At 47.5% G+C, this 26,558-nt stretch overlaps 2 protein-coding genes across 7 annotated transcripts in view; one reads left to right on the top strand and one right to left on the bottom strand.

The window, feature by feature from the left end:
* Nucleotides 1-393: 393 nt before the first annotated feature.
* Nucleotides 394-21,160, bottom strand: DRC3 (dynein regulatory complex subunit 3). 3 transcript variants are annotated; one of them, XM_005289012.4, is made up of 13 exons: nt 20,918-21,160; nt 20,015-20,191; nt 18,242-18,358; nt 14,896-15,062; nt 13,820-13,966; nt 13,357-13,476; nt 11,833-11,945; nt 9,525-9,699; nt 6,216-6,347; nt 5,004-5,074; nt 3,967-4,090; nt 967-1,098; nt 394-695 (listed from the first exon to the last, which is right to left on the bottom strand). In XM_005289012.4, exons 2-13 carry the CDS (start codon nt 20,172-20,174, stop codon nt 582-584), a joined length of 1,572 nt encoding a protein of 523 aa, XP_005289069.1. In that variant the 5' UTR covers nt 20,175-20,191; nt 20,918-21,160; the 3' UTR covers nt 394-581. The 3 variants fall into 3 exon arrangements, with proteins under 3 accessions (XP_005289069.1, XP_008162969.1, XP_065416271.1); XM_008164747.4 differs by having other exon boundaries at nt 20,015-20,248; nt 20,918-21,143; XM_065560199.1 differs by lacking the exon at nt 18,242-18,358 and having other exon boundaries at nt 9,525-9,701; nt 11,835-11,945; nt 20,918-21,135.
* Nucleotides 21,161-21,600: 440 nt separating this feature from the next.
* TOM1L2 (target of myb1 like 2 membrane trafficking protein) overlaps nt 21,601-26,558 on the top strand; it is a 65,965-nt gene continuing 61,007 nt past the window's right edge. For 3 of the 4 annotated variants that reach the window (XM_005289016.4, XM_005289019.4, XM_005289015.4), the window contains exon 1: nt 21,601-21,761. In XM_005289016.4, coding sequence (XP_005289073.1) covers nt 21,710-21,761 — 52 coding nt within the window. In that variant the 5' untranslated portion in view covers nt 21,601-21,709. Of the gene's footprint in view, nt 21,762-23,067; nt 23,192-26,558 lie in introns of those variants that run through there. The other variant, XM_042853086.2, reaches the window with a different exon arrangement.

Raw genomic sequence — 26,558 nt, 5'->3', positions numbered from 1 at the left:
ACTCGGCACTGAGCAGCCGCAGGTGGGCTTCTGCAGAGCCACTGGTCTCCCTGCTGGTCAGAGGCCACTCTGAGCACACTGCAGGAAGCTGCCTTAGTGTGGGGCAGAGGAAAGAGGAGGCTACCGGTGTGCAGAGCCTCAAACCTCCGGCTTGCTGGGCCAGAAACCCATGATCGTTAGGGAGGCGGCGGTTAGTCCGATGGAGAGTGTTCTCTTCCCCATCACCGCCACATGCCAGCTGCTGCCCGAGTCCCAGACTCCTACCACTGCCCGCAGGTGACAAAGCTTCCAGGCCTGGCCTGGTGGAGAATCGCAGCTCGATCTGCTGTTTGTGAGCCGGCTTTGATTTGCACCATAAGTCTCAGGGCTTCAAAGTGAACTCCTCAGCTCCTCTTTAAGAGCTTTTCCAAACTCAAATGGTATTTTTATTTCCATATGATTTTTTTTTTTGGGGGGGGGGGGTGACACCCCAGGATGAAACATCCCCACCAGTGAGTATTTACAAGGGGGCTGTCAGAAAGGGCGAGGCGCACCTGTTAGATCACCAAGGCCTGTGTCCTAACAGGGGAGCCACTGTTGGCCTACTCCATCTGCTCCAGGCTTTCCATGTTGTCCAGCTCCTCCTGCAGATGGTCGATGTATTGATTAATCTCTCTCACACGGTTGCGGTTTCTGTTGAGCTCATTCTTGTGAACCTGAGGAGAGTGTGATCGGACAGTGAGTCCTAGGGCTTATTTCAAACCTTCAGTCACCTGCTGTTGCCAAAGGGCCCAGCAGAAAGTTAGGAGATACCTCCCCCCAGCCCCTCTGACTTCCTGGCAGTGGCCCAGCTACAGTGGCTGGACCCTGGTGCCTCTCTGCCCGCTGCGCTAGGAAGCAGCTGCAGGCCAGTGTGCTTTCATGGCCTTGCTGCTTGTCTTTTCCCTAAGCAGGGTTTTGCTCCCCGAGCCGCAGGGGTTTCCTTACCTCCTCGATCACCGAAGATGACCAGCTATTGGCTTTGGTGACGATGTCATCCTCTCTGTTATCGATCTTCAGCAGGTGGATATCGTGGGAGGCATTCACTGCGTTGACGATGGTGTCTTTGTCCACAAAAAGCTAGGGAGTGAAATTGACCGAGCGATGGGAGATGTGGATTTTACATATAAATGCAGCAGGTCTCAAAACTAGATGTGTCGCAGTGCGACACTTAGTAGCACCATCAGAGAAGAAAATAAAAGCTCTCTCTGGTACATCTCATGCTGTTCAAAGCCCTGTACAAACTTAGCCTCCCTATAGCCTTGTGCAAGGACTATTTTACAGATGGGGAAACTGAGGCAGTGCTGAAGTAAGTTGCCAAAGGCTGCATAGCAAGCGAGAGCTGGGAGTAAACTCCTAACCCTATGCTCGTTCCTCCAGACAGTGCTGCCTTCCAGCATCTGGCAAGCCCATCTTGGCAGCTGTCAGTCCCGGGGAAGGCTGCATATGTTCCAATCTGCCTCTCCCAGCAGGTATAGTAAATGGAAAACTGCACTCAGAAGAGGTTGCTTTAACTGGTGGCATTTACTGTGTATCTTTGTTCTGGCACCACAACTTTGAACAGAGGCAGCAGCTTCCCCCTGAGATTTTAAATAGAGGATGGCTTCCTGCAGCCAAGCCTGCCTGTTAAACACCTGAAGATCACTTCTCAGTGGAGATGGACAGGAGTGAGGAAAACTTGGTATGGGGCAATGGTGCAGGCTGCACTCACAGTCCATAAAGCTGGGAGCTGCCCCTGCCCTGGAACAGGGCACAAAAGTCACTTATTTCCTTCTGACTTTACCTCCTTACAAGAGGTAAGAAATAATTACCTGTCACACCTGGTAGGCAGGGCACCAGCTCAGAGAATCTGCCATGCTAGGCTCGGAGCTGGCAGGGTGTTGGCTCAGAGGGGCCCTGGGCAAGCAGGGCAGTGGCTGAGAGGAGCTGTGGCACTGGAAGGGCAGGGCACTGGCTCAAAGGGACACTGACATGCCGTTTTGGATGTGTGAATTTCCCTTGCAGAAGCTTCTGCACTGAGCCAATCCCTAAAGAGTGATAGTAAAATTGGGACTAGACGTCTCCTATGAAACCATGCGCGAACCCCATTCACTCCTTAAGCACCTGGAGACATGAGCAGCGATTGGAACGGAGCTTAATAAAAGTGGTGGAAGCCTGGATCTGTTTATTTTTCAGCTGTAATAGAAATGTTGGAGGAGCAGTACATCTGCTCAGTGCTAAAAATGTGGATTTGTTTTCTGGGGATAAAGATGGGGAAACCCAGACTGACACATGTTAAAACTCTCAGACAGGTCAGGTGTAGTACCCACATTGGGAATGTAGTCCCTACTACTTCGATCCCCACCCCACCAAACCCCCTCGCCTGTAAGAAACTGTCATTTGTTTAAGAGCAGCAAAAGGCCTCAGGCTAGACACTGGGCTCCTACCAACATTAAATGGAGAGCCTTCCCAGGTAGGCTTTCTGAGGGGCCAGAATCCAGGAAACTGATCTCTAACCAAACTCCCATCCTGTCCGTTCATACGAAAAATAGATCTTGCATCTGCAAACCTCTATGAAATCTTTGCCCATAATTTTTTCCCTTTACTTATAAAGCTTGGTAAATAGAGTTGACTAATGTAATTTTCAATGTATACAGCAGCTTTTGTTCTGATAGACTGCAACCTGCATTACGCACTACCTCCATCCACTGCCACTGAAATGCGGCCACCTGGGGCAAAGGGCAATAGCAAGGAGGGGGGAGATTTTGGGAAGGACACCAGGACTAGCACTGCACTCTTACAAGTGCGCCATGGGATCTCGACTATTCCTGCAGAGCAGACAGGACCTTGGTTTGCGAGGTCTCAGCTGAAAGACCTATGTGGAATTCAATGTATCGGTTTCAAAAGGACTAATTGATCTCTAGGGAGATATGAAACTGTAGGGCCAAATAAAACCCTAATTAAGCAGGTGCAACTCTACTGATTTTAAAGGAGTGACAGCCACGTTACATTGAGCTCATAGGGCTGGGAAATCTACCAGTAGTGCACGCTGCCCCAAACTCCTGCTGTGTTGGAGGGCGTAGAGATCAGCCTGAGAGAGCCATGGCCTAGGAAGGGGCAGGACTGGGCCAGTCAGAACAGACACCTCTCCCAGGCAGCTTCCAGCAGCAGAGCTCTGGCCACAACACAAATAGGTCTTCATCCCTGGTGGAAACCTGCAGTGCCAACCCCCTCTTCCCTTCCCCATTCCAGCAGAGCTGCCCAGCAGGCCCAGCGGTGCGATTTGTCCAGCCCCGGTGCTTTTCGGGTACAGGTGTCAGAAAATTCTGGGCTGCGATTTTATCGTCAAACAGAACGTAACTTTTTAACAAACATGGCGACTTTTTAGAATTGCTGCAGCTTTGAGCGGCGCTAGGCCCTGTGCACCAGCTCACAATGCCACTCACTCAGATTTGGCCTGGCTGCCCCTCCATCCTGCTTGCCTTCGAAAGTCATGGGGGGGGGGGTGTCACATGGTGTCTCTTCCGTGCCACTGCCATGCTTTGGAGGGGAGGCTGCATGCCTTGGAAGAAGTTGCTGAAGCAAGGGTAGTGCTACTTGGGGGGGGATACCCAGAGTGGGGTCTTCATTTCTCATCAGGAAACAGGTGGAGGGGAAGCCTGAGACGAGGCTTGTGAGACCCCTAGGGAGTATCTGCCATGCTGATGTCTGACCATGCCAAAACCGCAACTTCAACAAACTTCAGCCACAATGTTTGAACCGACAAACCACGACTTCCTTGTAGCCTTATCTGGGGGCGGGGGGTTTGAAAGGAAACTATTTCTAGCTTTGGCAGAATAATTCAAAACGATATTGGGTCTCTGAAACCCAATCCTGATTGGGAACATGCTGCGCTCCCTTCCTCCTCCACACTCAGGATCCCTGCTTCCTAGAAGAGCCCAAGCTCCATACACAAGTGGGGGGCCTCACCAGTCGAACATCATCTGGCATCTCCTCATCAAACTCGCTCTTGACTATCTTCTCCAGAGTGTTGATTGCGATCTCCAGCAGTTTCTCGTGGTGATGATTTTCTAGATCCCGGCATTGAGCCATCGTATGGAAGAAGGTTAAGAAACAAAGAACAGTGGCATTTGACTGGCCTCTCACAGGCTGGACCTGCTGCTGAACATCGACAGAGAATGACGTTCTACATAAGCAAGCACCTAAAAGGGGATTCGTCCACCTCCTGTGAAGCAGGTGACCAGTAATTGACCTGGCTGGTGGAGAAGATCCTGGAGTGTTCAAAAGCAATATCCCCACTACCCTCATTGTGTTACGTTATCCAGAACAGACACTGGGGGCCGTTGGCACAGGAAGTTCAACGAGGCCTTTGTTTGCGTGTACAAAACTCTGAATGTGACAAGCACTTGCACAGGGCCAAGAGTTTTGTGTGTATAAAAATCATTTCACCTGCCACTGCAATGCAACCACCTCTGAGGCAGAAGAGGGCAACTGTTATAGAGAACACAGCTGCACAACAATCTAAGGCACAAAGAGACAGTACAGGAGGAGTTTTAGGTATTTCGCCTCTTAAAATGTCAGCAATACATAGATATCACATGGTCAGATTTACCAAGAATTTGCTCAGAAACAGAGGTGGACTTTCAAAGGCACAAAGAGCAGCTAAGAATCTAATTCCCATTGACTTTCACTGAGAATTAGGTACCTAACTCTGTAATTTCATTACATCCTCATCACTGAGTTGTGTAGCAGTTCCTGACTGTGTTCTCTTGCTGAGAATATGGTAGAGAAGTATTTGAGCAGAGTCTGTATTTCATGAACAGGGAAATGTTCCTAAGAATTAATCAATCAAAGCCTACAACACATTAATAAGCAACAATCCATTGCCACACAGTGAGTGCTGACTTCTGGGCCTTGCAGTAATCTTGTGAAGTGAAACAACACATTTGCCGCGGGTCAGATTTATACGACACAGAGTTCAGGCCAGTAGACTGCCAAAAGGATATATCCCCTGGACGTTCTCAATAAATGTTGACACCTGGTCGGCAATGTTTCTTTCAAAATCCTTTATTATTTCCTTAACATGGGAAAGAAAAGGAAAAGTTACCAAGTACTCAAACACACACAACACAGATCAGAACCAGGGAGGAGTCTAAAATGCAGTATACTTTTGATCTGATCCATCAGTTTTATCAGCACTGCTGGGGACTGAAGGTACCTCAGATAAATTAATTGTGCTGAAGCACCGAAAGGCATGTGCTTTTCTGCACTGGTATGCATGTGTCAGGGAAGATTAGATTCAATCCTTTTGGGAAGAGTTGATGGAGCGATGCATTTATAACAGACTCTGGGAAGTTCACTCCATCAAATCACTTCAAACCTTCTATGTACATTATGACTAGAGAACATTTTGTCTCTGATTAGAGACAGGTGTCAAAGTTTCTCATTCGGTTTATGAGGCTGCAGGCTTCTTGAAGACTTTGCCATCAGGAGCATAACTAACAGCTGGGATTATGAGAGATTTTGTTTAAATCCTGGAAGGTGGGTGCTGCTTCTTGCTGCCTCTCTCAAAAACAGGGGATAGTCTCTTAGAGCTTCTACTTTCCCTAACATCCCTAATAAAATGTTTAAAACATTCCGGTGCCTCAAATAGGGCATGTGAAAAGCACCTCTGATATTTCTGCAAAATCTATTGGTAAGAAAGAAAGAAAGAAATGAACACCCACTCACCCCCCCAGATCTGCTAAGCATCCGGTTTGAACTCCGCTACGAGCTACCATAGTCATGCTCCCAGTGGGGTGCTCAGGAAAGTGGACTAACTTGGGGTTGGGGCATGAGAGTAATTTTTCAGTCATAGCAACGATCCCTTTGAAAGAATCACACCACTAGAACCTTGAAAATGGGTCCTATACTAGGGGGCAGCTTCCACAAAACGATGACCCTTTAGCCAACGCCGATGCCTTCATCCTCAGTAGCAGCGCATGAATAGTAAGTGCTGATGCAACATATAAATACACTGGGTCCAATTCTCCACTGCCTTGCACTTCGTGTACTCGCTCCTGTGCAGAGTGAGAATAAAGCCGGTGTCAGGCACTACCCAGAATGATCAAGTTCTATGCTCATTCTGCACAAGTGGGACTACACAAGGCATAAGGCAACAGAGAAGCAGCTCCAGTGTTTTCTGTCTGAGGCTTAGCGGATATATCCCCTTGCCTTACCTCTAGCTGGTCAACCGTCTGCATTTCCAGGGTCATAAGTGTGTCTGACAGCTGGCTGATGTCCTCATTGTACTTTACGAGTTTAGACTCCGCAATCTCAAAACTACTCATGTTTTGGATCATGTCCAACAGCTAAACAGAGAGAGAGACCCATACAATATCATTTCTGCTCACCATTCCATTGCAATTTAATGAACTGTGATTGTTTCATACCTGAGAAAAGCTCTGGCTCACGATTGGCTGAAATTAAATGTGATGGCTTGCTAAGTGGGTCTGGTTTACATACTCTGAGGTCAGTAAATACAATGTTAACCAACAAGATTCCACTGCAGCAAGTTGCGTGAAAACTCTAATTTGCTTGCCTGTCAGCAAATGGCTTTTTCCCTAGACCTCCTACTTCTTCTCACCTGTAGAAAGTCCGTGTCAAAGGAAAAACGATAAGCCTTCTGAAATTCATAGCCACAGGGGAGAGACTTCCAATTACTCCTTATTAAGAAATGCAGGTCTAAATCCTGATCTCTTGAAAGTCAAGCAGAATTTTGCCTGACTTCAATGGGCCCAGGATTTTGCACTCAGAAGATATGTAATAGAACATCACAAGTAATGAGTTCTTGTTGCAGTGAATGACAATAAATCTTGCTCTTCAGAGTTAAATACTGACCTCAGCCTCACAGCGGTCAACAATCTTAATATTGCTGAGCAATGTATATGCTAAGCAAAGGTTATTTTCAAGAAGCGTCTTTGTAATAAATCTCTCCTACTGAAATCTGAGCGTTAAAAATATATTTTGAAGGACCCTAATGCACCTCACAGTTGGAGCCAATAGAAGGGGCTAAAATTAGGCACGAACCATTGCAGAGGGCTATCTGTAAATCAAACGAGATTATGCAGACACTGTAATGTTAAAGGGGGCGTTTCTTTATATAAGTTAATCAAGTCAGGAGGCCCCAAGCAATTAAAACCGGGCTCTTGTTAGCAACACCTGCTGCTTTAGGGCTTTGGCATAATTCTTTGCTCCTTAACCAGCTTCAGAGCAAGCTGAGCTGTCTTGCCGTTCATAGAGACCTGCACGATGGAATTATAGCTAGGCAAATGGAGCCTAGCACCGGTTTATACTTTATCGCCTTCTAATCTCCTCCCACCCATTTTTAAACTGGTATGACTAAGCCTGCAAGATCCATTTAGCAGCATTTCTGACTGACTGTGACTCCCTCTCTCACCTTGACCAGCTCATTTAGGTCAGAATTTTTCATACGCCACAAGGTGCCTACATTCAGCACCTAAATCCGTATCTAAGCTTGTAAGCAGGCAGAGGAGTACACAGACATATTGCCGAAAATCCAAACTTACCCGCATTTTGAGTGTGGATTTATTGGTAACTCAAATAAAAACACTTTGGGGCTGGGACTTTTTGTTCTGTTTGTACAGTACCTAGCACAATGGGGTTGCGAACATATTCCCAAGTGTTCTTCCCTCCCCCGGATTTCCATTCAACACCTCTGAGGCCAGGTCTACACTAACCCCCTAATTCGAACTAAGGTACGGAACTTCAGCTACGTGAATAACGTAGCTGAAGATCAAAGTACCTTAGTTCGAACTTACCTTGGTCCACACTCGGCAGGCAGGCTCCCCCGTCGACTCCGCGGTACTCCTCTCGCCGAGCTGGAGTACCGCAGTCGACGGCGAGCACTTCCGGGTTCGACTTATCGCGTCCAGACTAGACGCGATAAGTCGAACCCAGAAGTTCGATTGCCAGCCGCCGAACTAGCGGGTAAGTGTAGCCAAGGCCTGAGGCCTCAACCCCACTTCTACCCTGGCTGGAGTTAAGGCCACTTGCTCATGAGTCGGCGTTAATATACACTGCGCCTGCATACAGGCTTCAAGTGCTTGGTAGCAGAATGACTCAGCATCCTGCCACAGTGTTACAAAGCACCTAAATAAAAGCAGCCTGTTTTCAGAGGTGCTGAGCACAGATCTCACTGCCGCCAATCCTTGTTCTATACAGTTGACAAAGCCCTTGACCAGAGTTTAGCCAAGCTGATATTTCCAGGGACCTTTAGAAACAATAATAACTGCCCCTCTATTTTAAATGGGTAGAAGCTATGACCTTGCCTTCCCCAGTGATGGGGCTGCAGCTCTCTGGAAAGCAGAGCTGGTTGAAAACTGGTATTTGCTGCCAAAATATTCAAACCAAATGAACATTTTTTTCTGTTCAAAGTCAGTTTGTGGCTTCTTTTTTTTTTACAAAATGAATTGAAACCGAAATGATCTGAATAAATCATTTTTTGCGGTGTCGTTGTAGCCATGTTGGTCCCAGGATAAGGAGACAAGGAAGGTGAGGTAATATCTTTTGTTGGACCAACTTCTGTTGATGAGAGACAAGCTTTCGAGGTTCCCAGTTGGGAAGAAGAGCTCTGTGTAGCTTGAAAGCTTGTCTCTCTCATCAATTGACATTGGTCCAATAAAATATATGTCACCCATCTTGTCTCTTGAATAAATAATGATCATCTTGTCAGGTTTTCCCTTTCTTTCTCCTTTTCCAGTGGAGGCACAGTACCTGGGTAGGGACCAAAAGGCAAAAATAAAACAAAAACATCTATAGCTCAGTAGTTTGCACATTGGCCTGCTAAACCCAGGGTTGTGAGTTCAATCCTTGAGGGGCCATTTAGAGATCTGGGGAAAAAATAGTTGGGGATTGGTCCTGCTTTGAGCAGGGGGTTAGACTAGATGACCTTCTGATTCTATAATGGAATCAAAATTTTTCATTTCAGTTAGTTTCATGAAAATTTTCAAAAGAAACTTTTTTTGTGACCATTGTCATTTTCTTAAAAAAACACCATTTTTTGGTGGAAAAAATTTTCAGTTAAAAATCTTTGACAGCCCTCCTTCCAAGCCTTTAAGAAGAACCATTAACATGAAGACTTGTCTGTAGTAGGAAAAGACTTGGTGTTATCATTATGTTGAATACACAGAGACAAGGACTGTCATGTTTAAAACCACACCAGCTGATTGTGCTTAGCCCCAGAGGCCAGGTTTAACCACTTCCAGTTGATGTGATTTTAAACACACCAGCCCTTGTCTATACTCGATATTATGTTAGTTAACACAATGTCAATCCCTCCAGTGTAGACAAGCCCATAGAAACATATACAGTAAAATCTGGGGCTATATTCTGATTTCCCTTAACCTAGTATAAACCTGGAGTCATTAAACTGATCTCCGTGGAGTTACTCCATACATCCCTGAGATCAGACTCTGGCCTCTGATACACAGAAATAATTTCAACCAATAAAAGCTGTAATCAAATACCCCTTGGTTGTCATTTTCAAAATCTAGGATTATTTTTGTGCCCTGCTTTTGACTGTCCTGTATCGCTTCTTGAAGGCACTCGTAGAAGGTTGAGACTTCAGCTTGTCGCTTTTCATGCTCTTTCAGACCATAGGCAAAGAGGTTCTCACAAATTAATACAAATTTACTCTTGTATGTGAAACCAGAGTCAAGGTATATAATCTGTAATAGTTTAAATGAGTCAAGACACTAAGCATGGCTGCATGATCATCAACACTGCTCTATTGTGTCCAGCTATTACCAACCTAAATGCAAGGCAAAGCATCTTGACTGATAACTCCACCGAGCTCACTGACAGTTGAGGTGCTGAGCTGAGCATTCGTCACCTTGAAGGCTTGGGCCACCTCATCTTTTCGCACTGGGGTTTTGCTCCCTTAACTGTGTGGAGAGGGCAACATGGTGGGCACAAAAGGAAACAACATGTGCATTCGCCCCTGGCTCTTCTCTGCCATGTAAGTAGAATGGAGCATCTGACCCTATCTCTCTGCACAGCTGTGAGTACAGTGTTTGTAAAGTTAAAAACCCCTGCCCAAGAGCCAGAGCCCCAAACACACGGATTTGGTAGCACCACAAAGATAATGGCTATGGGGGAGGGAGGGTTGCAAGTTGCTTGGCAATGGAATTGTTTCAAGTCTATTATATTTTGTCTCTGATGAACTTTCCTGACAACAGTCTCGAGCAATCATAAGCAAGGTCAAATGTGGAGCCTTGCCAACGTTCCATCAATCTGAGCTAGAAAAGGAAAGAGACAATGATCTGCTTTTTGATCGTTGCCCAGGAGCAGTGATTAGAAAAATGTACTAGCCATGAATGTGTTTGTACTGGTCCTATAGGGTTAGTGTTTCTAACTGGCAGATTTTGAGTTCATAAGCTCAAAAGCTTGTTTCTCTGACCAATAGAAGTTGGTCTGTAGCGGGGTGGTTACCCGCTCCGGCCCGGGCAGGGTTAAGGCCAGCCCTGGGAGAGGCCTGGGGCTGTACGGAAAGGCCCAGGCTGCTTAGGAAAGCAGGCACTGCTGGGGCCACGCCCCAAACAGAGCACAGCAGGTCCTTCTAAAAGGCTGCTAGCTTGGCGCTAGAGTAACTCTCTCTCCGGTCTTGGAGGGAGCAGGGCCTGGCTGTTGGTAGCAAAGGTACTGGGAGTGAAGCAGGGCTGGGGAAAGACCAGGGGAGCTCCAGGCTGTCAACCCCCCAGACTGCAGGGCCTGGTCCTAGGCCCACCCCTGAGGTACTGGGTGGTAGAGGAAGACAGCAGGTCCTACCCCCTTGCCTGTGATGACTGGCTCTTATACTGCAGTCCGCCCCAGGGAGCGGGGGCTCATTGCGGACTGGCAGTAGCCACCAGCTGAGGCAAGGTGGGATTAGGGGGTTGGGGGTCCCTGGGGAGGGGAGACCCTGAGAGTGAGGGGTTACTGCCAGGGGGCAGCACCCCAGATAACGGGGCACTGGAGTCTGGGAGGGACACAGGCCAAGCGGTAGTGGGACACCGGCCTGCAGAGGGCACGCCAATGGCTGGAGAGCTAATTCCCTGAGACGACCAGCAGGAGGCGCCGCAGGGGAGAGTCCCACACGCTTACATGGTCCAATAAAAGATATTCCCTCATCCACCTTGTCTCTCTAACATCCTGGGATTGACATGGCTTCCACAACACTGCATATAACTGGCAGGTTGTGAGATATTTGACTTAGATAATCCTGATTATTCTTACTGTGCCCTACCACTTCAACTGAAACATGATTTTAGCAATTGCTATCTCACAATCTGCTGCAGATGTAAATGAAATCTCTATGCCATCTGAAAGGTCAGATGCATTCTGGGCTTTAAGAGACTGTAAACGCCCTGATTTCTAGAGGTTCAGAAGGCACTGGCTTTTAATAGCAAGTCTGAGTCAAGTGGAGAAAAAGCAAGATGGTAATCAGAATGATGTGATTGTAAAACTCTGAAATCTCATGACCTGTCAGTGTTGGAAGAAAGCCTTTTATACAAATGGGATTTCCTAATTTGGGGTTTCCAGTTAGCCAATGGGACAAAGCATTTGTTTATAGCCCTTGTGTTTCATGAAATATCAGACCTTAACTGTCAGTGGTCTCACGGTCTAGCAGTACTTTTAAGGCACTGGTCCAAGACTGAATACAGCAAGTCTCCAATCTCAGATCAATATAGCTTTCAGTTCTGCGTAAAAAGAACAGATGAAGAGTCCCTGTTAATGCACATCCTTGTGAACTGAAGTCATCAGCTTTTATCACTAGATTTTCTAACAGAAGGATATGTCTCCAGCAGGTCAGCCATTCCAGGGAGGTAAGCCAGCCTGGCAGCTTCTGTATCTTCTGCGTACATACTCTCAAATAAGAAGGGTCCATTCAGGTACTCAACGTAAGCAGCCTTTGGAGAGAATCAGTACAATATTAAAAAAAACAAAAAAACCCCAAAGAGCACCAACTTGCTGCAGAACTTAAGTAACACCTTGCTGCTTCTTGCAAAGTGCTAAGGAAGGTTCAGTCAGTCAGGCTGAATGGCCCATTGAAATCAAGGGCACCTAAATATCTTTGAGGATCTGGGCTGACATTAACTCTCCAGTTCTGAATGATGGGTGCCTCCTGCTGTGGAATGTGAATCTCATAACAATGGACCAGATCATTATTACTATATAGTAGGGGGGAGGTTTTTGGCTTTCCAAGGAAAACACTATACAATCATTGATAAGTCCTCTACTGGAATTAGACAGTGGCTCTTTCACTAAACAATGTGACAGAGCAGTTCAACTCCACTTTGTGGTCCTGCAATGTGATATCTAAGCTACTCAGGCATAAATGGGACAGATTTTGTGAGGCCCTATGCAAAGGAAGACATGAAGGGCCCCATGCAGGTCCCTCAGCATCTATGACTTTTCCTCCTTGACCCTATCTCCATGTATTCGGCACTCCTCCACGTCAATCTTAATGCACAGGGATCTATGTCCTTGTGGAGAAGGCACAGCCCTCCAACAGCCACCCCGTGGAAGTGCTCCTCTGATCGCTATCTGCTCCTTGCTCAGCCCATGTGCTTTGAGTGGGGAGCAATGCTGATGCCAAGCAGAGTGCGTGGAACAAGCAAGTGGCATGGAAACAAACCTACAGCGTTCCCATATAGCCAGCAGATCAATGGAGGCAGGAGAGCAACACGCAGACAGCCTGAGGGTAGCCGAGGGCACCACTCTGCTCTATCCAATTCTCACTACATATCTTGACAGTTTCCCCATTGTGATCTTGCAATCACTCGTAAGATTAAATTAATACTGCAATGTTATCCAGTCACTAAGTCTGAACGGGGAAAATCACTGCACTGTGAATAATGCTAACAGCTCCATCAGATCTGATATTGTGTTAATCTAGCATCAGGCTGACAAGAAACCAAACTATGATTTCCTCTGGAGCTTCCCTAGGTCCGTCATGTAGGTTTAGTTGTTCAGCCCAATGAATTATGTTCTTCCATATCATGCCTATGACATACAGGGTGACCAGATGTCCCGATTTTATAGGGACAGTCCCGATTTTTGGGTCTTTTCTTATATAGGCTCCTATTACCTCCCTCACCCCCATCCTGATTTTTCACATTTGCTTGTCTGGTCACCCTAATGACATAGCAGCTTCTGTTTTCATTCAAAAGGTGAGATTTACAGACCCCAGAGATTAACACTGACCTTATTTTTATCTCAATCAATGTCAACCTCCCATTAAATCTTCTAACGGATAAAAGAGAAGCCGTTTGGTTTCTTTGGAGTGTGGTAACATACAGTCAGCTCCAGAGAACATACCTTGTGGTGCTCCAATTCTTTCTGCTTAGCTTGCTCTTCCACCAGCTTAGCCAGGGCCTGTGCTTCACCTTGCTTTAGCTCATCAATGACATACTGATATTTTATGTCTGCAAGTTCTCGCTGGGAAATACACACAAAGAAAACATTTGGGTTAGATTACCCTGTCTCCTAATAAACCTGGGTCAGATACAGCTCTCTGTGTAACATACAGCCAGACTGCTGTTGCTTTCCTATGTTAGGTATAATCTATATCCTGTGTGTGTTAAAAAAACGGCCCAAGGAGGACATTTCTGATGGCTCTTATTTGTCTAGGTAGTATTTCAGTAAGACAGCAACTGAAAAAAGAGTTACTCTAACCCTTTGAATGCTGGTGTATTCCCAGAGTGCTAGCACGATCAATGCTTTGGAAAGTGTGTGGCTAGTCTCCAAATGGTTAAATAAAGGGGAAGGTGGAAGTACTTACTGTATTCTCATCCACAAGCCTGAAGTCCAAGTACACCAGATCTGGAAGGTGAGCGGCAATGAACATTGAATATTGTTCATTTTCGCAGACAGGGTTCCCAGTGAGATTCAATGTGCGTAGGTTTTTAAACTTCCTGAGGTAGACCACCTATGCCAAAAGAGGAGATGCTGCATTCCCGCACACCATGAGAACAACAAGCAGCAATGCCTTGAAATGCATGACATTTATCATCTCCGTCCTAGCTCAGGACCTTGCTCACATCTCCATCCTTCAGCGAGAGCTGGCACAACACATTGGACTGAATGTCTAAGCACAGTTACAGGTTTAAAGCAGTGGCTTCTAGCACAGTGTTGAACCGTTTTATTTGAGAAAGAAACTGCTTTCTATATGGTTCTTATACATACAGTATAACTCTTATTCTGGACATACAATCTGGGGGCCTGGCGATGCGTCCTTTATATGGATGGATGATAAGCTTCCAGGGGTCTCAGACTCGTAAAACCACTCTCCATAAAGACCCAAGCGTAAAATCAAAGCACCCAAAATAAATCTTTGCCTCTGTTTTCTATTCACATAAGCTATTTCCCCTTTTTCTGGAGTCAACAGGAGTTTTGCCATTGATATCAATCGTAGCACGATCTGTGAGTGAATAATCCATAAAAGGGAAAAGATAGCTGAAATAAGTATTTCCTACTTTAATATCTTACTAGAACCTTACTGTAGACTATACAGAAAGTGAAACTTTGAAAGGGAAGTTGCCCCTCTAAAAAGATGTTCAGATTCAGTGAGAGGTGGCAATATAAGAAAGACAGAGAGAGAGAGAGAGAATATGTATGAGGGTGCGTGGATATATATAGATGGATAATGGGTATATACGGGGATGGATGGATGATGGGCATATATCGGGAGGCATGAATGGATGGATAATAGGTATATATTGGGAGAAAGGGATGGATGGATAATGGGTATATATGGGGATGGAGGGAGGGGAAGATGGATATATGGATAGATAATTGGTATGTATAGGGATAGATAAGGAAGGAAGGAAACACTGGCAAAAACAATGGGATTCTTACATTTTCCAAAGCAGTTAGATTATTGTTTCCTATAGAGAAGACCTGTAGTTCTTGTAGTGTGTCCAGATTCTCAATCTTAGATATTCTATTATTGTAGAGGCTCAGGTCCTGCAGTTTAACCAGAGCTTCCAGACCTTCAATGACTTCAATATTGTTGAAGGACAAATCTAGAAAAAAAATTATAAGTCAAGAAGTTTTACAAGCAAATTGTTTGATTTACCTTCAACTAAACATCATTGCTTGGGGCCTGCAGTTCAGTTTGTACCTTGCGTCTAGCATATATATTAATTGTTTTCCCTAGCAGCGATCAGTATTCCTGATGAAGCCCTAAGAAAGGCTTTCCCCTTTACTCTCAAGGATCTGCATAAAATCACCACTCTTTTGGCAAAGAAGGAATAGATGCAACTTTTTCTACCACTTGTCCATGCAACTCTTAAATCAGACAGAGGAGTCACTGAAGTCCGCCTCTGCCCAGAGGCCGTGTGCACGACCAGTATATGACTCCTACCTTTTAGTGACACCGAGAGCAAGAGACGTAGAGAAGAAATCCACCTACATCTCTTGTATGGAAGTGCATAGCACAGGGGAATGGGTTAGGAAATGCCTAAAGAGATGCAATTTACAAGAAAATTTCTGCAACAAAATTGATAGCACCAGCTAGCTTCCTTTCCCTTAGACTGTTACCTGCATCACAAAACCATCACCCTAGTGGTGATGCACCCTGGGCCAACTCCTGCTCTCAGTTCATGCAACCCCAATGAAATCAGTGGAGATACACCAGGGAAGAGTTTGCCCATTGTGGCTATTTGACTCATGAATACTTTCACTCATCTCATTCTTCAAGAACATCCCATTCAGCACCTAAACTTATATAAAGATCTAGAGTAAAAATTTCAAACTTGTATAAGTGATTTAGGAGCCTACTCAAAGGCACCGACTTCTACTCGCGCCGGTGGGTGCTTGACCCCCACTCTGGCCCTGCCCTGACTCCACCCCTGCCCCGCCCCCATTCCAACCTTTCCCCAAAGTCCCCGCCCCAACTCCGCCCTCTCCCTGCCCCTATTCTGACTCCTTCCCCAAATGCCCACCCCGGCCCCGCCTCCTCCCCTGAGCACGCCACGTTCCCGCTCCTCCCCCTCCCTCCCGGAGCTTGCTACCAGGGCCGGCTCTAGGTTTTTTGCCGCCCCAAGCAAAACAAAAAACAAAACAAAAACCCTGAGAGTGCAACTGCTGAAGCAAAAAAAATGCCGTCCCTGAAATTGTGCCGCCCCAAGCACGTGCTTGGTTTGCTGGTGCCTAGAGTCGGTCCTGCTTGCTATGCCGCCAAACAGCTGTTTGGCGACGGCAAGCACTGGGAGGAAGGCGGAAGAACGGGGACGCGGTGCACTCTGGGGAGGAGGTGAGGTGGGGTGGGGAGGGGAGCTTGGCTGCGGTGGGTGCAGAGCACCCACTAATTTTTCCCCATGGGTGCTCTAGCCCTGGAGCACCCACGGATTCGGTGCCTATGAGCCTACTTCCCATTTTCAACAGACTTAGGCACTTAGGAGCCTACCTCCTATTGACTTTCAATGAGACTTTGGCTCCGAAGTGCCTGAATCACTTTTGAAATTGGGACTTAGGCTCCTAAGTCAGTTAAGCACTTTTGAAAATGACACCCTAAGATGAGACTTTCCAAGCTAGAAGATGGACAGGCAGCTTTGAAAATCTCAGTCTCCCCTAAAATGTTTTCTTAAATATATATTTTTAATACTTTAGTTAAAAAAAAAGATTTTATGATATCCATGTCCTCCGACAATTAAATTGAGGGGCACTTCAGAGAGCTGACTGTATCCCTGGGGAATGTCCCCCTGAGCAGTGTTTGAGACGGGGCATAACATCCTGTTTTCATTGTGGAGCCGCAGATGGTGAGAGACGCTTTTGTTCGCAGTAGAACTGAGCTCCACTGTGTTCAAGTTCCAGCTTCTTAGAGCCGCACGATGACATCATCAGGATGGGTTTTGTTTGATTTCAAATAGGTCGATATGCCCAAAATAACGCTCTTTGCAAACCGATTCCTGATACTAGTAAAGCAGACAGATCATAAATGGAAGCTAGAGTTGTAGGATTCTACTGGCAGACTCAGAATAGTGGCCAGAGAAGGATAGATCTCTATCTCTGAACCGTTTACTAATTACTTGGATGCTACCAAACATAACAGGCATATCTGGCAAAATGCCCCCTACCACGATACCAGATTTATCAGCTGCATCCTCCGGAACATACCAGCAAATGACTGGGTCTGGGGTAACAGCAACGAAGGTGCTCCAAACCTCTCCTCACAGTGTCACAGCCTGGAGTGTGCATTCAGGCAAAACACCCGCTGATTTACTTCAATGGGTCTTTGCCTGAACAAGGACTGAGTAAGCAGGACTGGGCTGGGGGCCGAACTCCAGCTTCACACTGGTGCACCACCACTGAAATCAATGCAGTAGTGAATCAGGCCCCAAGTCTGTCATGGGCTTGCCTGAGCCAGTGGAACATCTCGCAACTGAGCTCGCCTAGGCTTACAGCAGTCACGTTAATACTTGACTCCACATGGCCCGCTCTGGGGCCTTACATTCCACAAAGTACAAAACAGGCTTTTGTTGGCTCAAACAACAAAGGTGCAGTCAGAGTTCAGCCAGGCTTCTTGGGTTAAGCCAGATGGACCTCCTTCCTCCTCCATCCCAGCGTCACTCAGAACTAGGCCCTGGAAGCAGCCAGCCCTTTTTATCCCGCCTGCTGGGCCCTGATTGGTTTCTGGCTGCTCCCAGTCCTTCTAGCTGCTGGAGGTCTGATTTTCACTGATTCCACCCATAGCTGCTCCCAAGTGGCCTTTCTTGGCAGCTCCTGGAGGTCTAAACTCTGTGCTTTTTTCCCCAGAAGGACACTTTCTTTGGGCAGGGTGCACCAAGGTCACAGGGTCTCCATCTGGGGGCAACAAATATCTGGTAAATCCCATCATATTCTATCACCCTTCCCCGTGCTACCATAGGGTGATTGTTGCCAGTATCTCCTTCCAAACACCGTTACAGTGGAATTTAAAATCTTGCGTAGGCATTTCAAAGTACAATTCTATTTCATTCTAGACGTGCAGCATACTCAGTCTACAGACACCAATTGCATTTCAACTATCAAGCAAAATACATTTAACATATACTAAAAGCTGAGCCATCAACTGACAGTACCACTAACTGCCTCTTTCCAGTTATGACATGGACCTGAATCCGATCTCACTTACACCAGTGTAACTCCACTGATTTTAATGGAATTGCTCCTGCTTTACACCAGTGCAAGGTGAAGCCAGCCTCATACCCCTAACTCTTACCAAGCCAGATTAGGTGGACCAGACTATCCAATGCCTCTATCTTCTCAATGATGTTGTTGTCTAGCTGCAGTTTAGTCAGATTCACAAACTGCCATAGGTTATCAATCTTCAGGATATCTAAACACACACAAAAAAAATGCTGCACTTCACACACGCCAGACTTTAGTTGCAATGCACACTATGTTGTACTAAGGACACATGCCCAATATTACCTCTTTGAGCAGATTATGATGGTGCACTGGTGTGTGAAAAGCACCGTGGAGATTGCTGAAAGGTCCTTAGGCTAGATGAGGGTTTAGATTGAAACAGCTGGGATAACCTCATTGTCTTGCACCACTGCCCACTGCTAATCAGTACCGCCAGGAAGTCATTGAGGGGATGCTGACTGCAACACTGCAGTCAAGAGTGGCTTTATGGATTCACTACAAGAAGGCCTTGACCTTCACTTTGAGTTCTAACTTAAAGAGGGAGGCTTGGAATGAGCCAGTACTTTCCTCTGAAGTTGCAGGCTACTGGTGGGTAGTAGCTAATTGTAAACAGCTACCCTATCACATTATAAAGTTACCCCACATTCTGTAATGCTCTCCACCTGCTGAGGTTATGGAATCACTGCATGAGAACAAGGTGGAACTACTCTGAGAATTACAACTCAATTTTTATGCATCGTGTAGTCTTTTGTCTGGAGTGAAAACAAGAGTAAGTGCATTTTGATTCTTGGAGAAAATTAGACACGTGAGGGCAGGCTGATATGGATTACAGCAAAACATTGAGGTCATGGTGATGGAATGCACAGGAAATTCTCATTTCCCTTCTCTTTATACGAGTGGGAGTCGAGATAAAAAGCAGGAGTAGAAATACACAAGAGGAAAATGACATAAAAAACATGTTTTGATCTCAGGCAAACACGGCATGATTTTTTTTTTTAACATTAGGCATGCAACTGCATGTGAAAAATGTGCACACAACTGCACACTTCACTTGCAAGCAAATGCATGCACAAATCAGGAAATGGTGTGTGCAAATTACCAGAAGTCATCATTTGCACACACCATTACCTCATTGGCATGCACACAATCACGATAACTGCATGAACAAATTAAGTGTACATTTTGCCCATCCATTTATTTTAATTTTTGTGTATTAATTTACTGCTGGTTTGACAGTGCTAGGGATCAAATTCCTCTATCGACACAGTAATGGGGCACACTTCTCCCACTCCACCTCTGGATGTACCTAGACCTGCAATGGGAAGGGCAAGTGGGGTAGTTCAGTCTCCTTCACCAATGAAATCTTTGGCCTCTTTGCTGAGCCCTTCAACAAAGCTGTCAATCAGTACCTATTGTGGTGCTGGGATATTATTTTAACATAGATGCTCATCCACTCTGAACTGGACTATGTCCACCATAAGCTACTCAAGTGCCATCAGATGAAGATAACTTGTGGTTACCAGAAGCTTGGGTTGGATTTGATTTGGCCTACCACAACAGGGCCAACCTTGGTTGTTGCCATTAGGTGCCACCATGAGATAAATATTAAATAATAATCATAATTAATAATAACAGAGTTGAGAAGCTTTATAGCCCATTACCATTCAGCTAAGCCATCCAGCCCCTAATATTGTAACTATTTCATATGGCTACAGCTAAAAATGTAAATTTAGTCACTTACTGTTTACATGACAAATTCCAGGCTAGTCACAATTATTTAATGGCCAATTTGTCACTTCAAACATACTACTATTATCCTTTAATTAAAAAAAAATCTGATACTTACTTCTAAAATCAAGCTGTAGCTCTATGACATCTTTGTAATCAATGCCTTCCCTTTTGGCAAGCTGTCCTAATTCCTCTTGGGGCCCTTGCTCTTCCACAGCTTTTTGAAGCATCTTTTCATCAATCACATTTGGCTCTATGGTATCGTATAGCCGACTCATTTTCACACGAAACAGGCCTTCACGAGCAGAACAAACAGTATCCCACAGTTACCTTTTTCAATGTGTTCATTGAACTGCACGCAGTATACAAAGAAACAATAGCACAGTGGGCTATTCAGAGAGCCCAATCCTGCACCACTCAACTTAGACTTTACTAAACAGCTACCCAGCGCAGGGCCAGAAGACTGTCAAACTCATGGGCCCGATCCTGATACCATGTAGAAAACCTGCATCGAATTTAAGCAGAAATTTCCATGCAGAAGAACTGCAGCTTTGGGCACAATGAGTCTTCCCACAACTATCAATGAGCAGTTGCCACAGCCTTCCAAAGGAGCAGAAGAGGGCCCATCCCCCTACAAGGATCTATGGGTGAAATTCACCCTAGTGGAGAGGTGAATGTACCAGGCTCTATGCTGGGCCTCCACACTGGGGTGAATGTCACCTCCTAATAAGACTAGATGCACCAGTCAAGAGATGGTATAATGTGCATGTGAGAATTTCCAGTAACAGGTTTCTAAACTTTAAACGCCCATCTGACGCTGCAAATTCTGGCATCACTCAGACTGGGGGGGGGGGGGGGGGAATTTACACACACGCGTGAGACTAGCCTGCCACACAGCCACCTGCCCACTTGCCACCCATTCTGCCATGCAACCATCCACTCACTGGCCGCCCAGCCTGTCACGCAGCCACCTGCCCATTCAGGCTGCCCCCCACCCCCAGCCGCCTGCCCATCTACCCACCCAGCCAGCCACTGCTATCTCCCTAGAAGCTCAGCCCGCCAGCCGCGGGGCCAGGCGATGAGCCAGGCAGCCAGAGCCCAAGATGTCCAGCAGGTGGAGGGCGCAGAAGCTGACGAAGGCGGCCACGCGGTCCCCAGACACCCGGCCCCAGTGACACTCGGAGGTCCCGCCAGCTCGTCCCACACCATAGGCACTAGGGCTCGCTGCTAAGGAAGCCTGCGCGGTTGCTAAGCAGAGTCATGTGATCTCAGGCGCAGGGTGACCTCAGAGGCTCTCCCCGTCACGTGACAGACCGCCTCTGCCAATCGCAGCTCAGTTCGGGGGTGACTTCGAAAAGCGGGGCTGAAGCTTTTACACCAATCAGAACGCAAAGAAGCAGTGTCGGCCAATCAGAACCGGTTCTAGATATAGGAGGGCTGGAGCTTCAGCGGACTGGTGTGGCCATTGCCCAATAGAATTGGAGGCTTAGTGGAGGATTGTCCAATGGCGGGTATCGGTAGAGGAGGTTCCTGCCTCTCTTATGTCAGTCAACGTGGTGGCGGGGGGATGTAACTCTGGGGCGGGGGCGCTGATTGGCGGAGGGGGCGGGGAGGCAGGACTGACGGTGATTGGCATGGTCCTCCCCCAATGCGGTCGGGGGAGGCGGGTGTCCCGGCCAGTGGGGGTTCGGTGGGCGGGCTGTTGACGGAGGCGAAGTCCCTGGTTGGTCAGTGAGGGTGCCGGTCAGGGCGAGGAGGAGGCCGCAGCTGGAGCGGAGGCCGGGCCGGGCCGGCTGTTTGTTGTCATCCCAAGATGGAGTTTCTGCTGGGGAATCCGTTCAGCACCCCGGTGGGGCAGAGCCTGGGTGAGGGGGGGCCGGGGCACAGCCGGGCCTGGGGAGGCGGGCGGAGAGCCCGGGGGGCCGGGGCAGGAGGGGGCAGAGCCCGAGGGGCGAGGGGGGCCGGGGGAGAGGAGACAGAGGCGGGGGGAATAAAGGGACGCAGAGCCTGGGGGGTAAGTGGGGGCAGAGCCAGGTTGGGTGGGGGAGGTGGCGGTAGAGCCCGGGGGAGGGGAGCTGGGGAATAAGGGGGCGCAGAACCTGGGGGAGGGTGAGGGGGGGCCGTGGGAGTAAGTAGGGGCAGAGCCAGGCCGAGTGGGGTAGAGCCCTGGGGGGAGGTAAGGGGGGCAGAACCAGGCTGAGTGGGGGAGGAGGGAGTAGAGCCCCCGGGGGGGGTAAAGGGGGGAGAGCCAGGCTGAGTGGGGGAGGAGGGAGTAGAGCCCCCGGGGGGGGGGTAAAGGAGGCAGAGCCAGGCTGAGTGGGGGAGGAGGGAGTAGAGCCCCCGGGGGGGGTAAAGGCGGCAGAGCCAAGCTGGGTGGGGGAGGAGGGGGCAGAGCCAAGCTGGGTGGGGGAGGAGGGGGCAGACCCCCGCGGGGGGGGTAAAGGGGGTAGAGCCAAGCTGGGTGGGGGAGGAGGGGGCAGACCCCCGCGGGGGGGGTAAAGGGGGTAGAGCCAAGCTGTGTGGGGGAGGAGGGGGCAGACCCCCGCGAGGGGTAAAGGAGGTAGAGCCAGGCTGGGTGGGGGAGGAGGGAGTAGAGCCTCCGGGGGGGGGTAAAGGGGGGAGAGCCAGGCTGAGTGGGGGAGGAGGAGGCAGAGCCCCGGGGGCGGGGGTAAAGGCGGCAGAGCCAGGCTGAGTGGGGGAGAAGGGGGCAGAGCCCGTGGGGGGGGGGGGGGGGTAAAGGCGGCAGAGCCAGGCTGAGTGGGGGAGAAGGGGGCAGAGCCCGGGGTGGGGGCTAAAGGAGGCAGAACCAGGCTGAGTGGGGGAGGAGAGGGTAGAGCCAAGCTGGGTGGGGGAGGAGGAGGCCGAGTCAGGCTGAGTGGGGGAGGAGGGGGCAGAGCCTGGGGTGGCAGGCAAAGGGAGCAGAGCCAAGCTGGGTTGGGGAAGGAGAGGACAGAGCTCAGGGGGCTAGAGCTGGGCCGGGGGAGGAGCCATGCCTGGAGCAGAGCTGGGGAGGGGCAGATCCGCATAAACGGGACCCCAGCCAGTGGGGGGAGGACGGACTCCAGTAGGGTTAGGTGGAGACGGGAGTCCCGCCACAGAAAAGCGTGGGTGAGGGGGGACCCAAACCCTGGTGGGATCTTGAGGGTCTGGCACCTTAGGGTGAGAGTTTGTGTGGGGAGGCGCTGGCCAGGTAGGGCTGCAGAGCCCCTGTGGAGGTGAGTGCTGGGGTGCTCATGGCCTGTTCATTGCTGTGGTCCGTGATTCCCAGGGTGGTCCCCAGGGCTTGGTTTGCAAGGTACGGGTGCCCTACTTCACAAACAAAATCCTGCTGAAATCCCCTTTCTCCTGTGGGGTTTCTGGTGACAGCCGAGGTACTAGCGCACCTGTGCTAGTGAAGGCAGGGGACTGGACTCAATGACCTTTCAAGGTCCCTTCCAGTTCTATGAGATAGGTGTATGTGTGTGTGTGTGTGTGTATATATATATATATATATATATAAAAAGCAGGAGTATAACAGGGTCAAAGCATCATGATGCAGTGGTTCTGCAAAGGGGAACAGAAATCCCACCTGAAGGATCTTGCCCCACTTCAATCTGCGTTTCTAAGCAACTGGTGTTATGATGTCCCAGGAAGTCAATTCCTTCCTAGACCCAAATAACCTGTATTTGGGCTGCTGCTTCTTTCCCTTGAATATCTGCTTTGGGGGTTGTATGTTTATCTACAGGGAAGGCTGCATAGTTTGGAGGCATAAGCACAGGCTTAGAAGTCAACAAGTTCCAAGTTTTAATCCTGTCCCTGCTCTTGGCTTTCTCTCTCTCTTTTTGTTGACCCTGGGCAAGTAAGTCATGCAGGGTATGTGTTCATGTGAGACACCCCCCTCATGTGTTGCCCCAACCCTCCTCCCAGGTGTGTACACAGGTTTTACTGATGTTTTTAACCCTGGTTAGCTGGAGTCTGGCTTAAAGCCTAGGTTTTACTTTCACTCGGGCTGTGAACTCACTCACCTTGCAATGAGGACACAGACTGAGTGCTGATAGTCCTCCAGAGCCTTCCCACAATTCCCCTGTGTGCTCAGTAGGACAGACACATTCTTCCACAATTCACTGGGAAAGAATTATAGACCGGCTTAGCTTACTGCAGCACAAAGAGCCATGGAATATAACCCCAAAGTCCTAGTGACATACACAGGAGCGCAGCACCAGTTAGGGTACAATAACCTGGGTAAGGCTTTGCTGTGTGGCTGCTCACCCCTGGGCTAGACTAACTCTGGTGCTCAGACCCAGGTGCAGATCTTCAGGGAAAACCTTACCCTTAACTACTCTGTGTGTCCGATAATACTTCTCTACCTTGCCTGGGGATTGTGCAGACTGTGTGAGTACAAAAATGAAAATCCTTTATAAAGTGGCAGTTCTGGCCACACAACCAGAAAGTTCCTATACTTTACCTTCCCACTCCAGCACTCCCTATTAGAACCAAAAGATGTGATCAAACAGATAAGTCTTGCACTGTGCTTTGAAGATGACTGAACTCTGACTTTGGCTGTCAAGCCAGCTGTCAATAGCGATCTCGGGGAGGTTTGTTTCTTCTAGATTATGGTAAGCAGTGCTGACTGTTTCTGGATATAATAATGGTGGTGAAAGTTAAATGTTATCTTAAAGTGGATTTGCTTTGTTGCATTTATCCACCTGATAAGCATCTGCCCGGGCAGCTGTCTGCTTAGCTGCTTGGGTAAGGGAGCTACAGGAAATAATGTTAGAGAAAGGAATAGTGTCTGATCTATTTATTGTCTGATTCATTTAACACCAGTAAGTGATGTAACGGTGCCTTCTTAAGTCTTAGTAATTTTATATAATAAAATCTGTGTTCCAGCCTTCTTGTTCTTCTGCTTCTCCATCTATTCCTTGTAATCATGCTCAAGGCATTTAAAGCTTCATGTTAGTTCTTTCATCCCCTTCCTGCCCCTTGTTCTCTTGGCATTAATAATAGACAGTGACTGCCTCTTATGACAGCAAAGCTTTGAGTGAGCTATGTTTAAGTCAGTTATGCAGCTTTAGTGATGTGTACATACTGTAAGATTCTGTTGTATTTTAAGAATTTTCCTCCTCTTTTGATGGAAGACATCAGCAGATTTTGTTCTGGAAGAAAAGTTTTGCTGCCTGTCTTATAATTGCCAGGCATGTTTTTCCAAGGTAACAATACAACAAAAGCAAGACTTTCTCACAGAGCGCTGCGTTTGTCCAGGGTTCTGCAGTTCTGCTTGAATGAGCTTGTGAGATACAATTATTTGTTTGTTGTATTATTTCTATTGGTGATTTAAATAAACCCCCATAAATAATTTCGTAGTTCCATTTAAGCAAGTTGTGTTGAACACTGTGTTGGTGTTTGCAGTCGTGGCCTCATGCTTACCATATTAGAGAACTGTAGAAAATGATGGAAGGCCGTAAGAGCATGAGGAGTGTGTGTTTTCTCTGCCAGGAAGCAGCAGTGGTTCACATGAAAATTTAATTAGGAGCATACAGAATGTCTTCAGGTACATGTCAGGTTTGAAAAAGCAGATTTCAGAGGGGGTTTTGAAGAGCGGGGGGAGCTAATACAAGGCATTTCATCTTTCCTCTGAAGCTGGAGCGACCTTTCCAATAAACTGTTGCTTGAAGTATGGTTATGATCAGGAAAATACTATTATTTATTTGGATTACTAGGATGGGATTCTGTTGGACTCAGAGGTTTAGTAATGGGGATATATAGCATCTTTCACATCTAAATTGGCCGATCAAATTCCAGCCCAGTTCATGGTGTGTGAAAGTTATTTACGTCTGATTTTTGGCAAGTTGCTTTCTGTGTCCACTGCACAGAAATCATCACAGCTGCCTTTAACTGAAAAGCACAATGGAAGTGGAAGGAGAGAGGCTATGGATTAGATGGGCTATAAAGAAAATGGACTGTGAAGGTTGAGCTATCTTTGCATCTCTAAAAATGGTCCCTGCAGAGCAGGGCTGAGGTGTGTTGGTGGGGCGTTGTGGGGAAGCTCACTCTGCTATTGGGATACACCTGGATGCTGTGTGTGAATTTATTTAAACAAATAGTACTTGATTCATTTTGTAATGCTTTTCATCTGTACATCTCAAATGTGGGTAAGTATCATTATCCCCATTTTATAGGTGGGGAAACTGAGGTACAGAGAGGTTAATATAGACAATATACTGCTTCTCAATACATGTTTTATGGGTAAATAGAAGATTACAATGTCCCCACCAGGCTGTCAGATGACTAGGAGGTTGCGACCATCCCTTCTAGATGTGGTCCTCACCAGTTTTCTACACCTTTTCTACAATCCAATCCTTCTGATTGGATTAATGCAGTGCACTCTACACAGGGCTACTCTTGAAGATGACCTGGAAAGTTTGCTTGTTCAGAATGTGGCCCCTCACATGCTTAACTGTGGTTCTGGCACGGAGCATAACATTACAGCTGTGCTCCATGATTGTACTGGCTTTCCAGATGCAATTCAAATTGTTGGACTCAGAACTATAATCCCCTTTTGTGATTTCGGCTCTGTATATCCCTGCCTCTCACCTCAAATTCTACTCCTGTAGTTGAGACCAGCTGAATCAAATGAGCTGATAGTGTCTAGATTTGTAAATCTAGTACTGGTGGCAGAATAT

The sequence above is a fragment of the Chrysemys picta genome, chromosome 10 (genome assembly GCF_011386835.1).
Source record: "Chrysemys picta bellii isolate R12L10 chromosome 10, ASM1138683v2, whole genome shotgun sequence".
In the NCBI taxonomy this organism is placed as follows: Eukaryota; Metazoa; Chordata; order Testudines; family Emydidae; genus Chrysemys; species Chrysemys picta.
This window is presented reverse-complemented; position numbering and strand designations above follow the sequence as displayed.

Bases quoted from the DNA above. Each gene is read 5' to 3' on its own strand.
- DRC3 (XM_005289012.4), bottom strand. From the start codon at position 20,174: ATGAGTCGGCTATACGATACCATAGAGCCAAATGTGATTGATGAAAAG. The intron at 11,946-13,356 runs GTATGTTCTCTG...TTCTCTCCAAAG, and splicing joins AAGAATTGGAGCACCACAAG to GCTGCTTACGTTGAGTACCT. The intron at 4,091-5,003 runs ATATCCTTTTGG...CTTCTTCCATAC, and splicing joins ATTGAGAACGTCCAGGGGAT to GATGGCTCAATGCCGGGATC.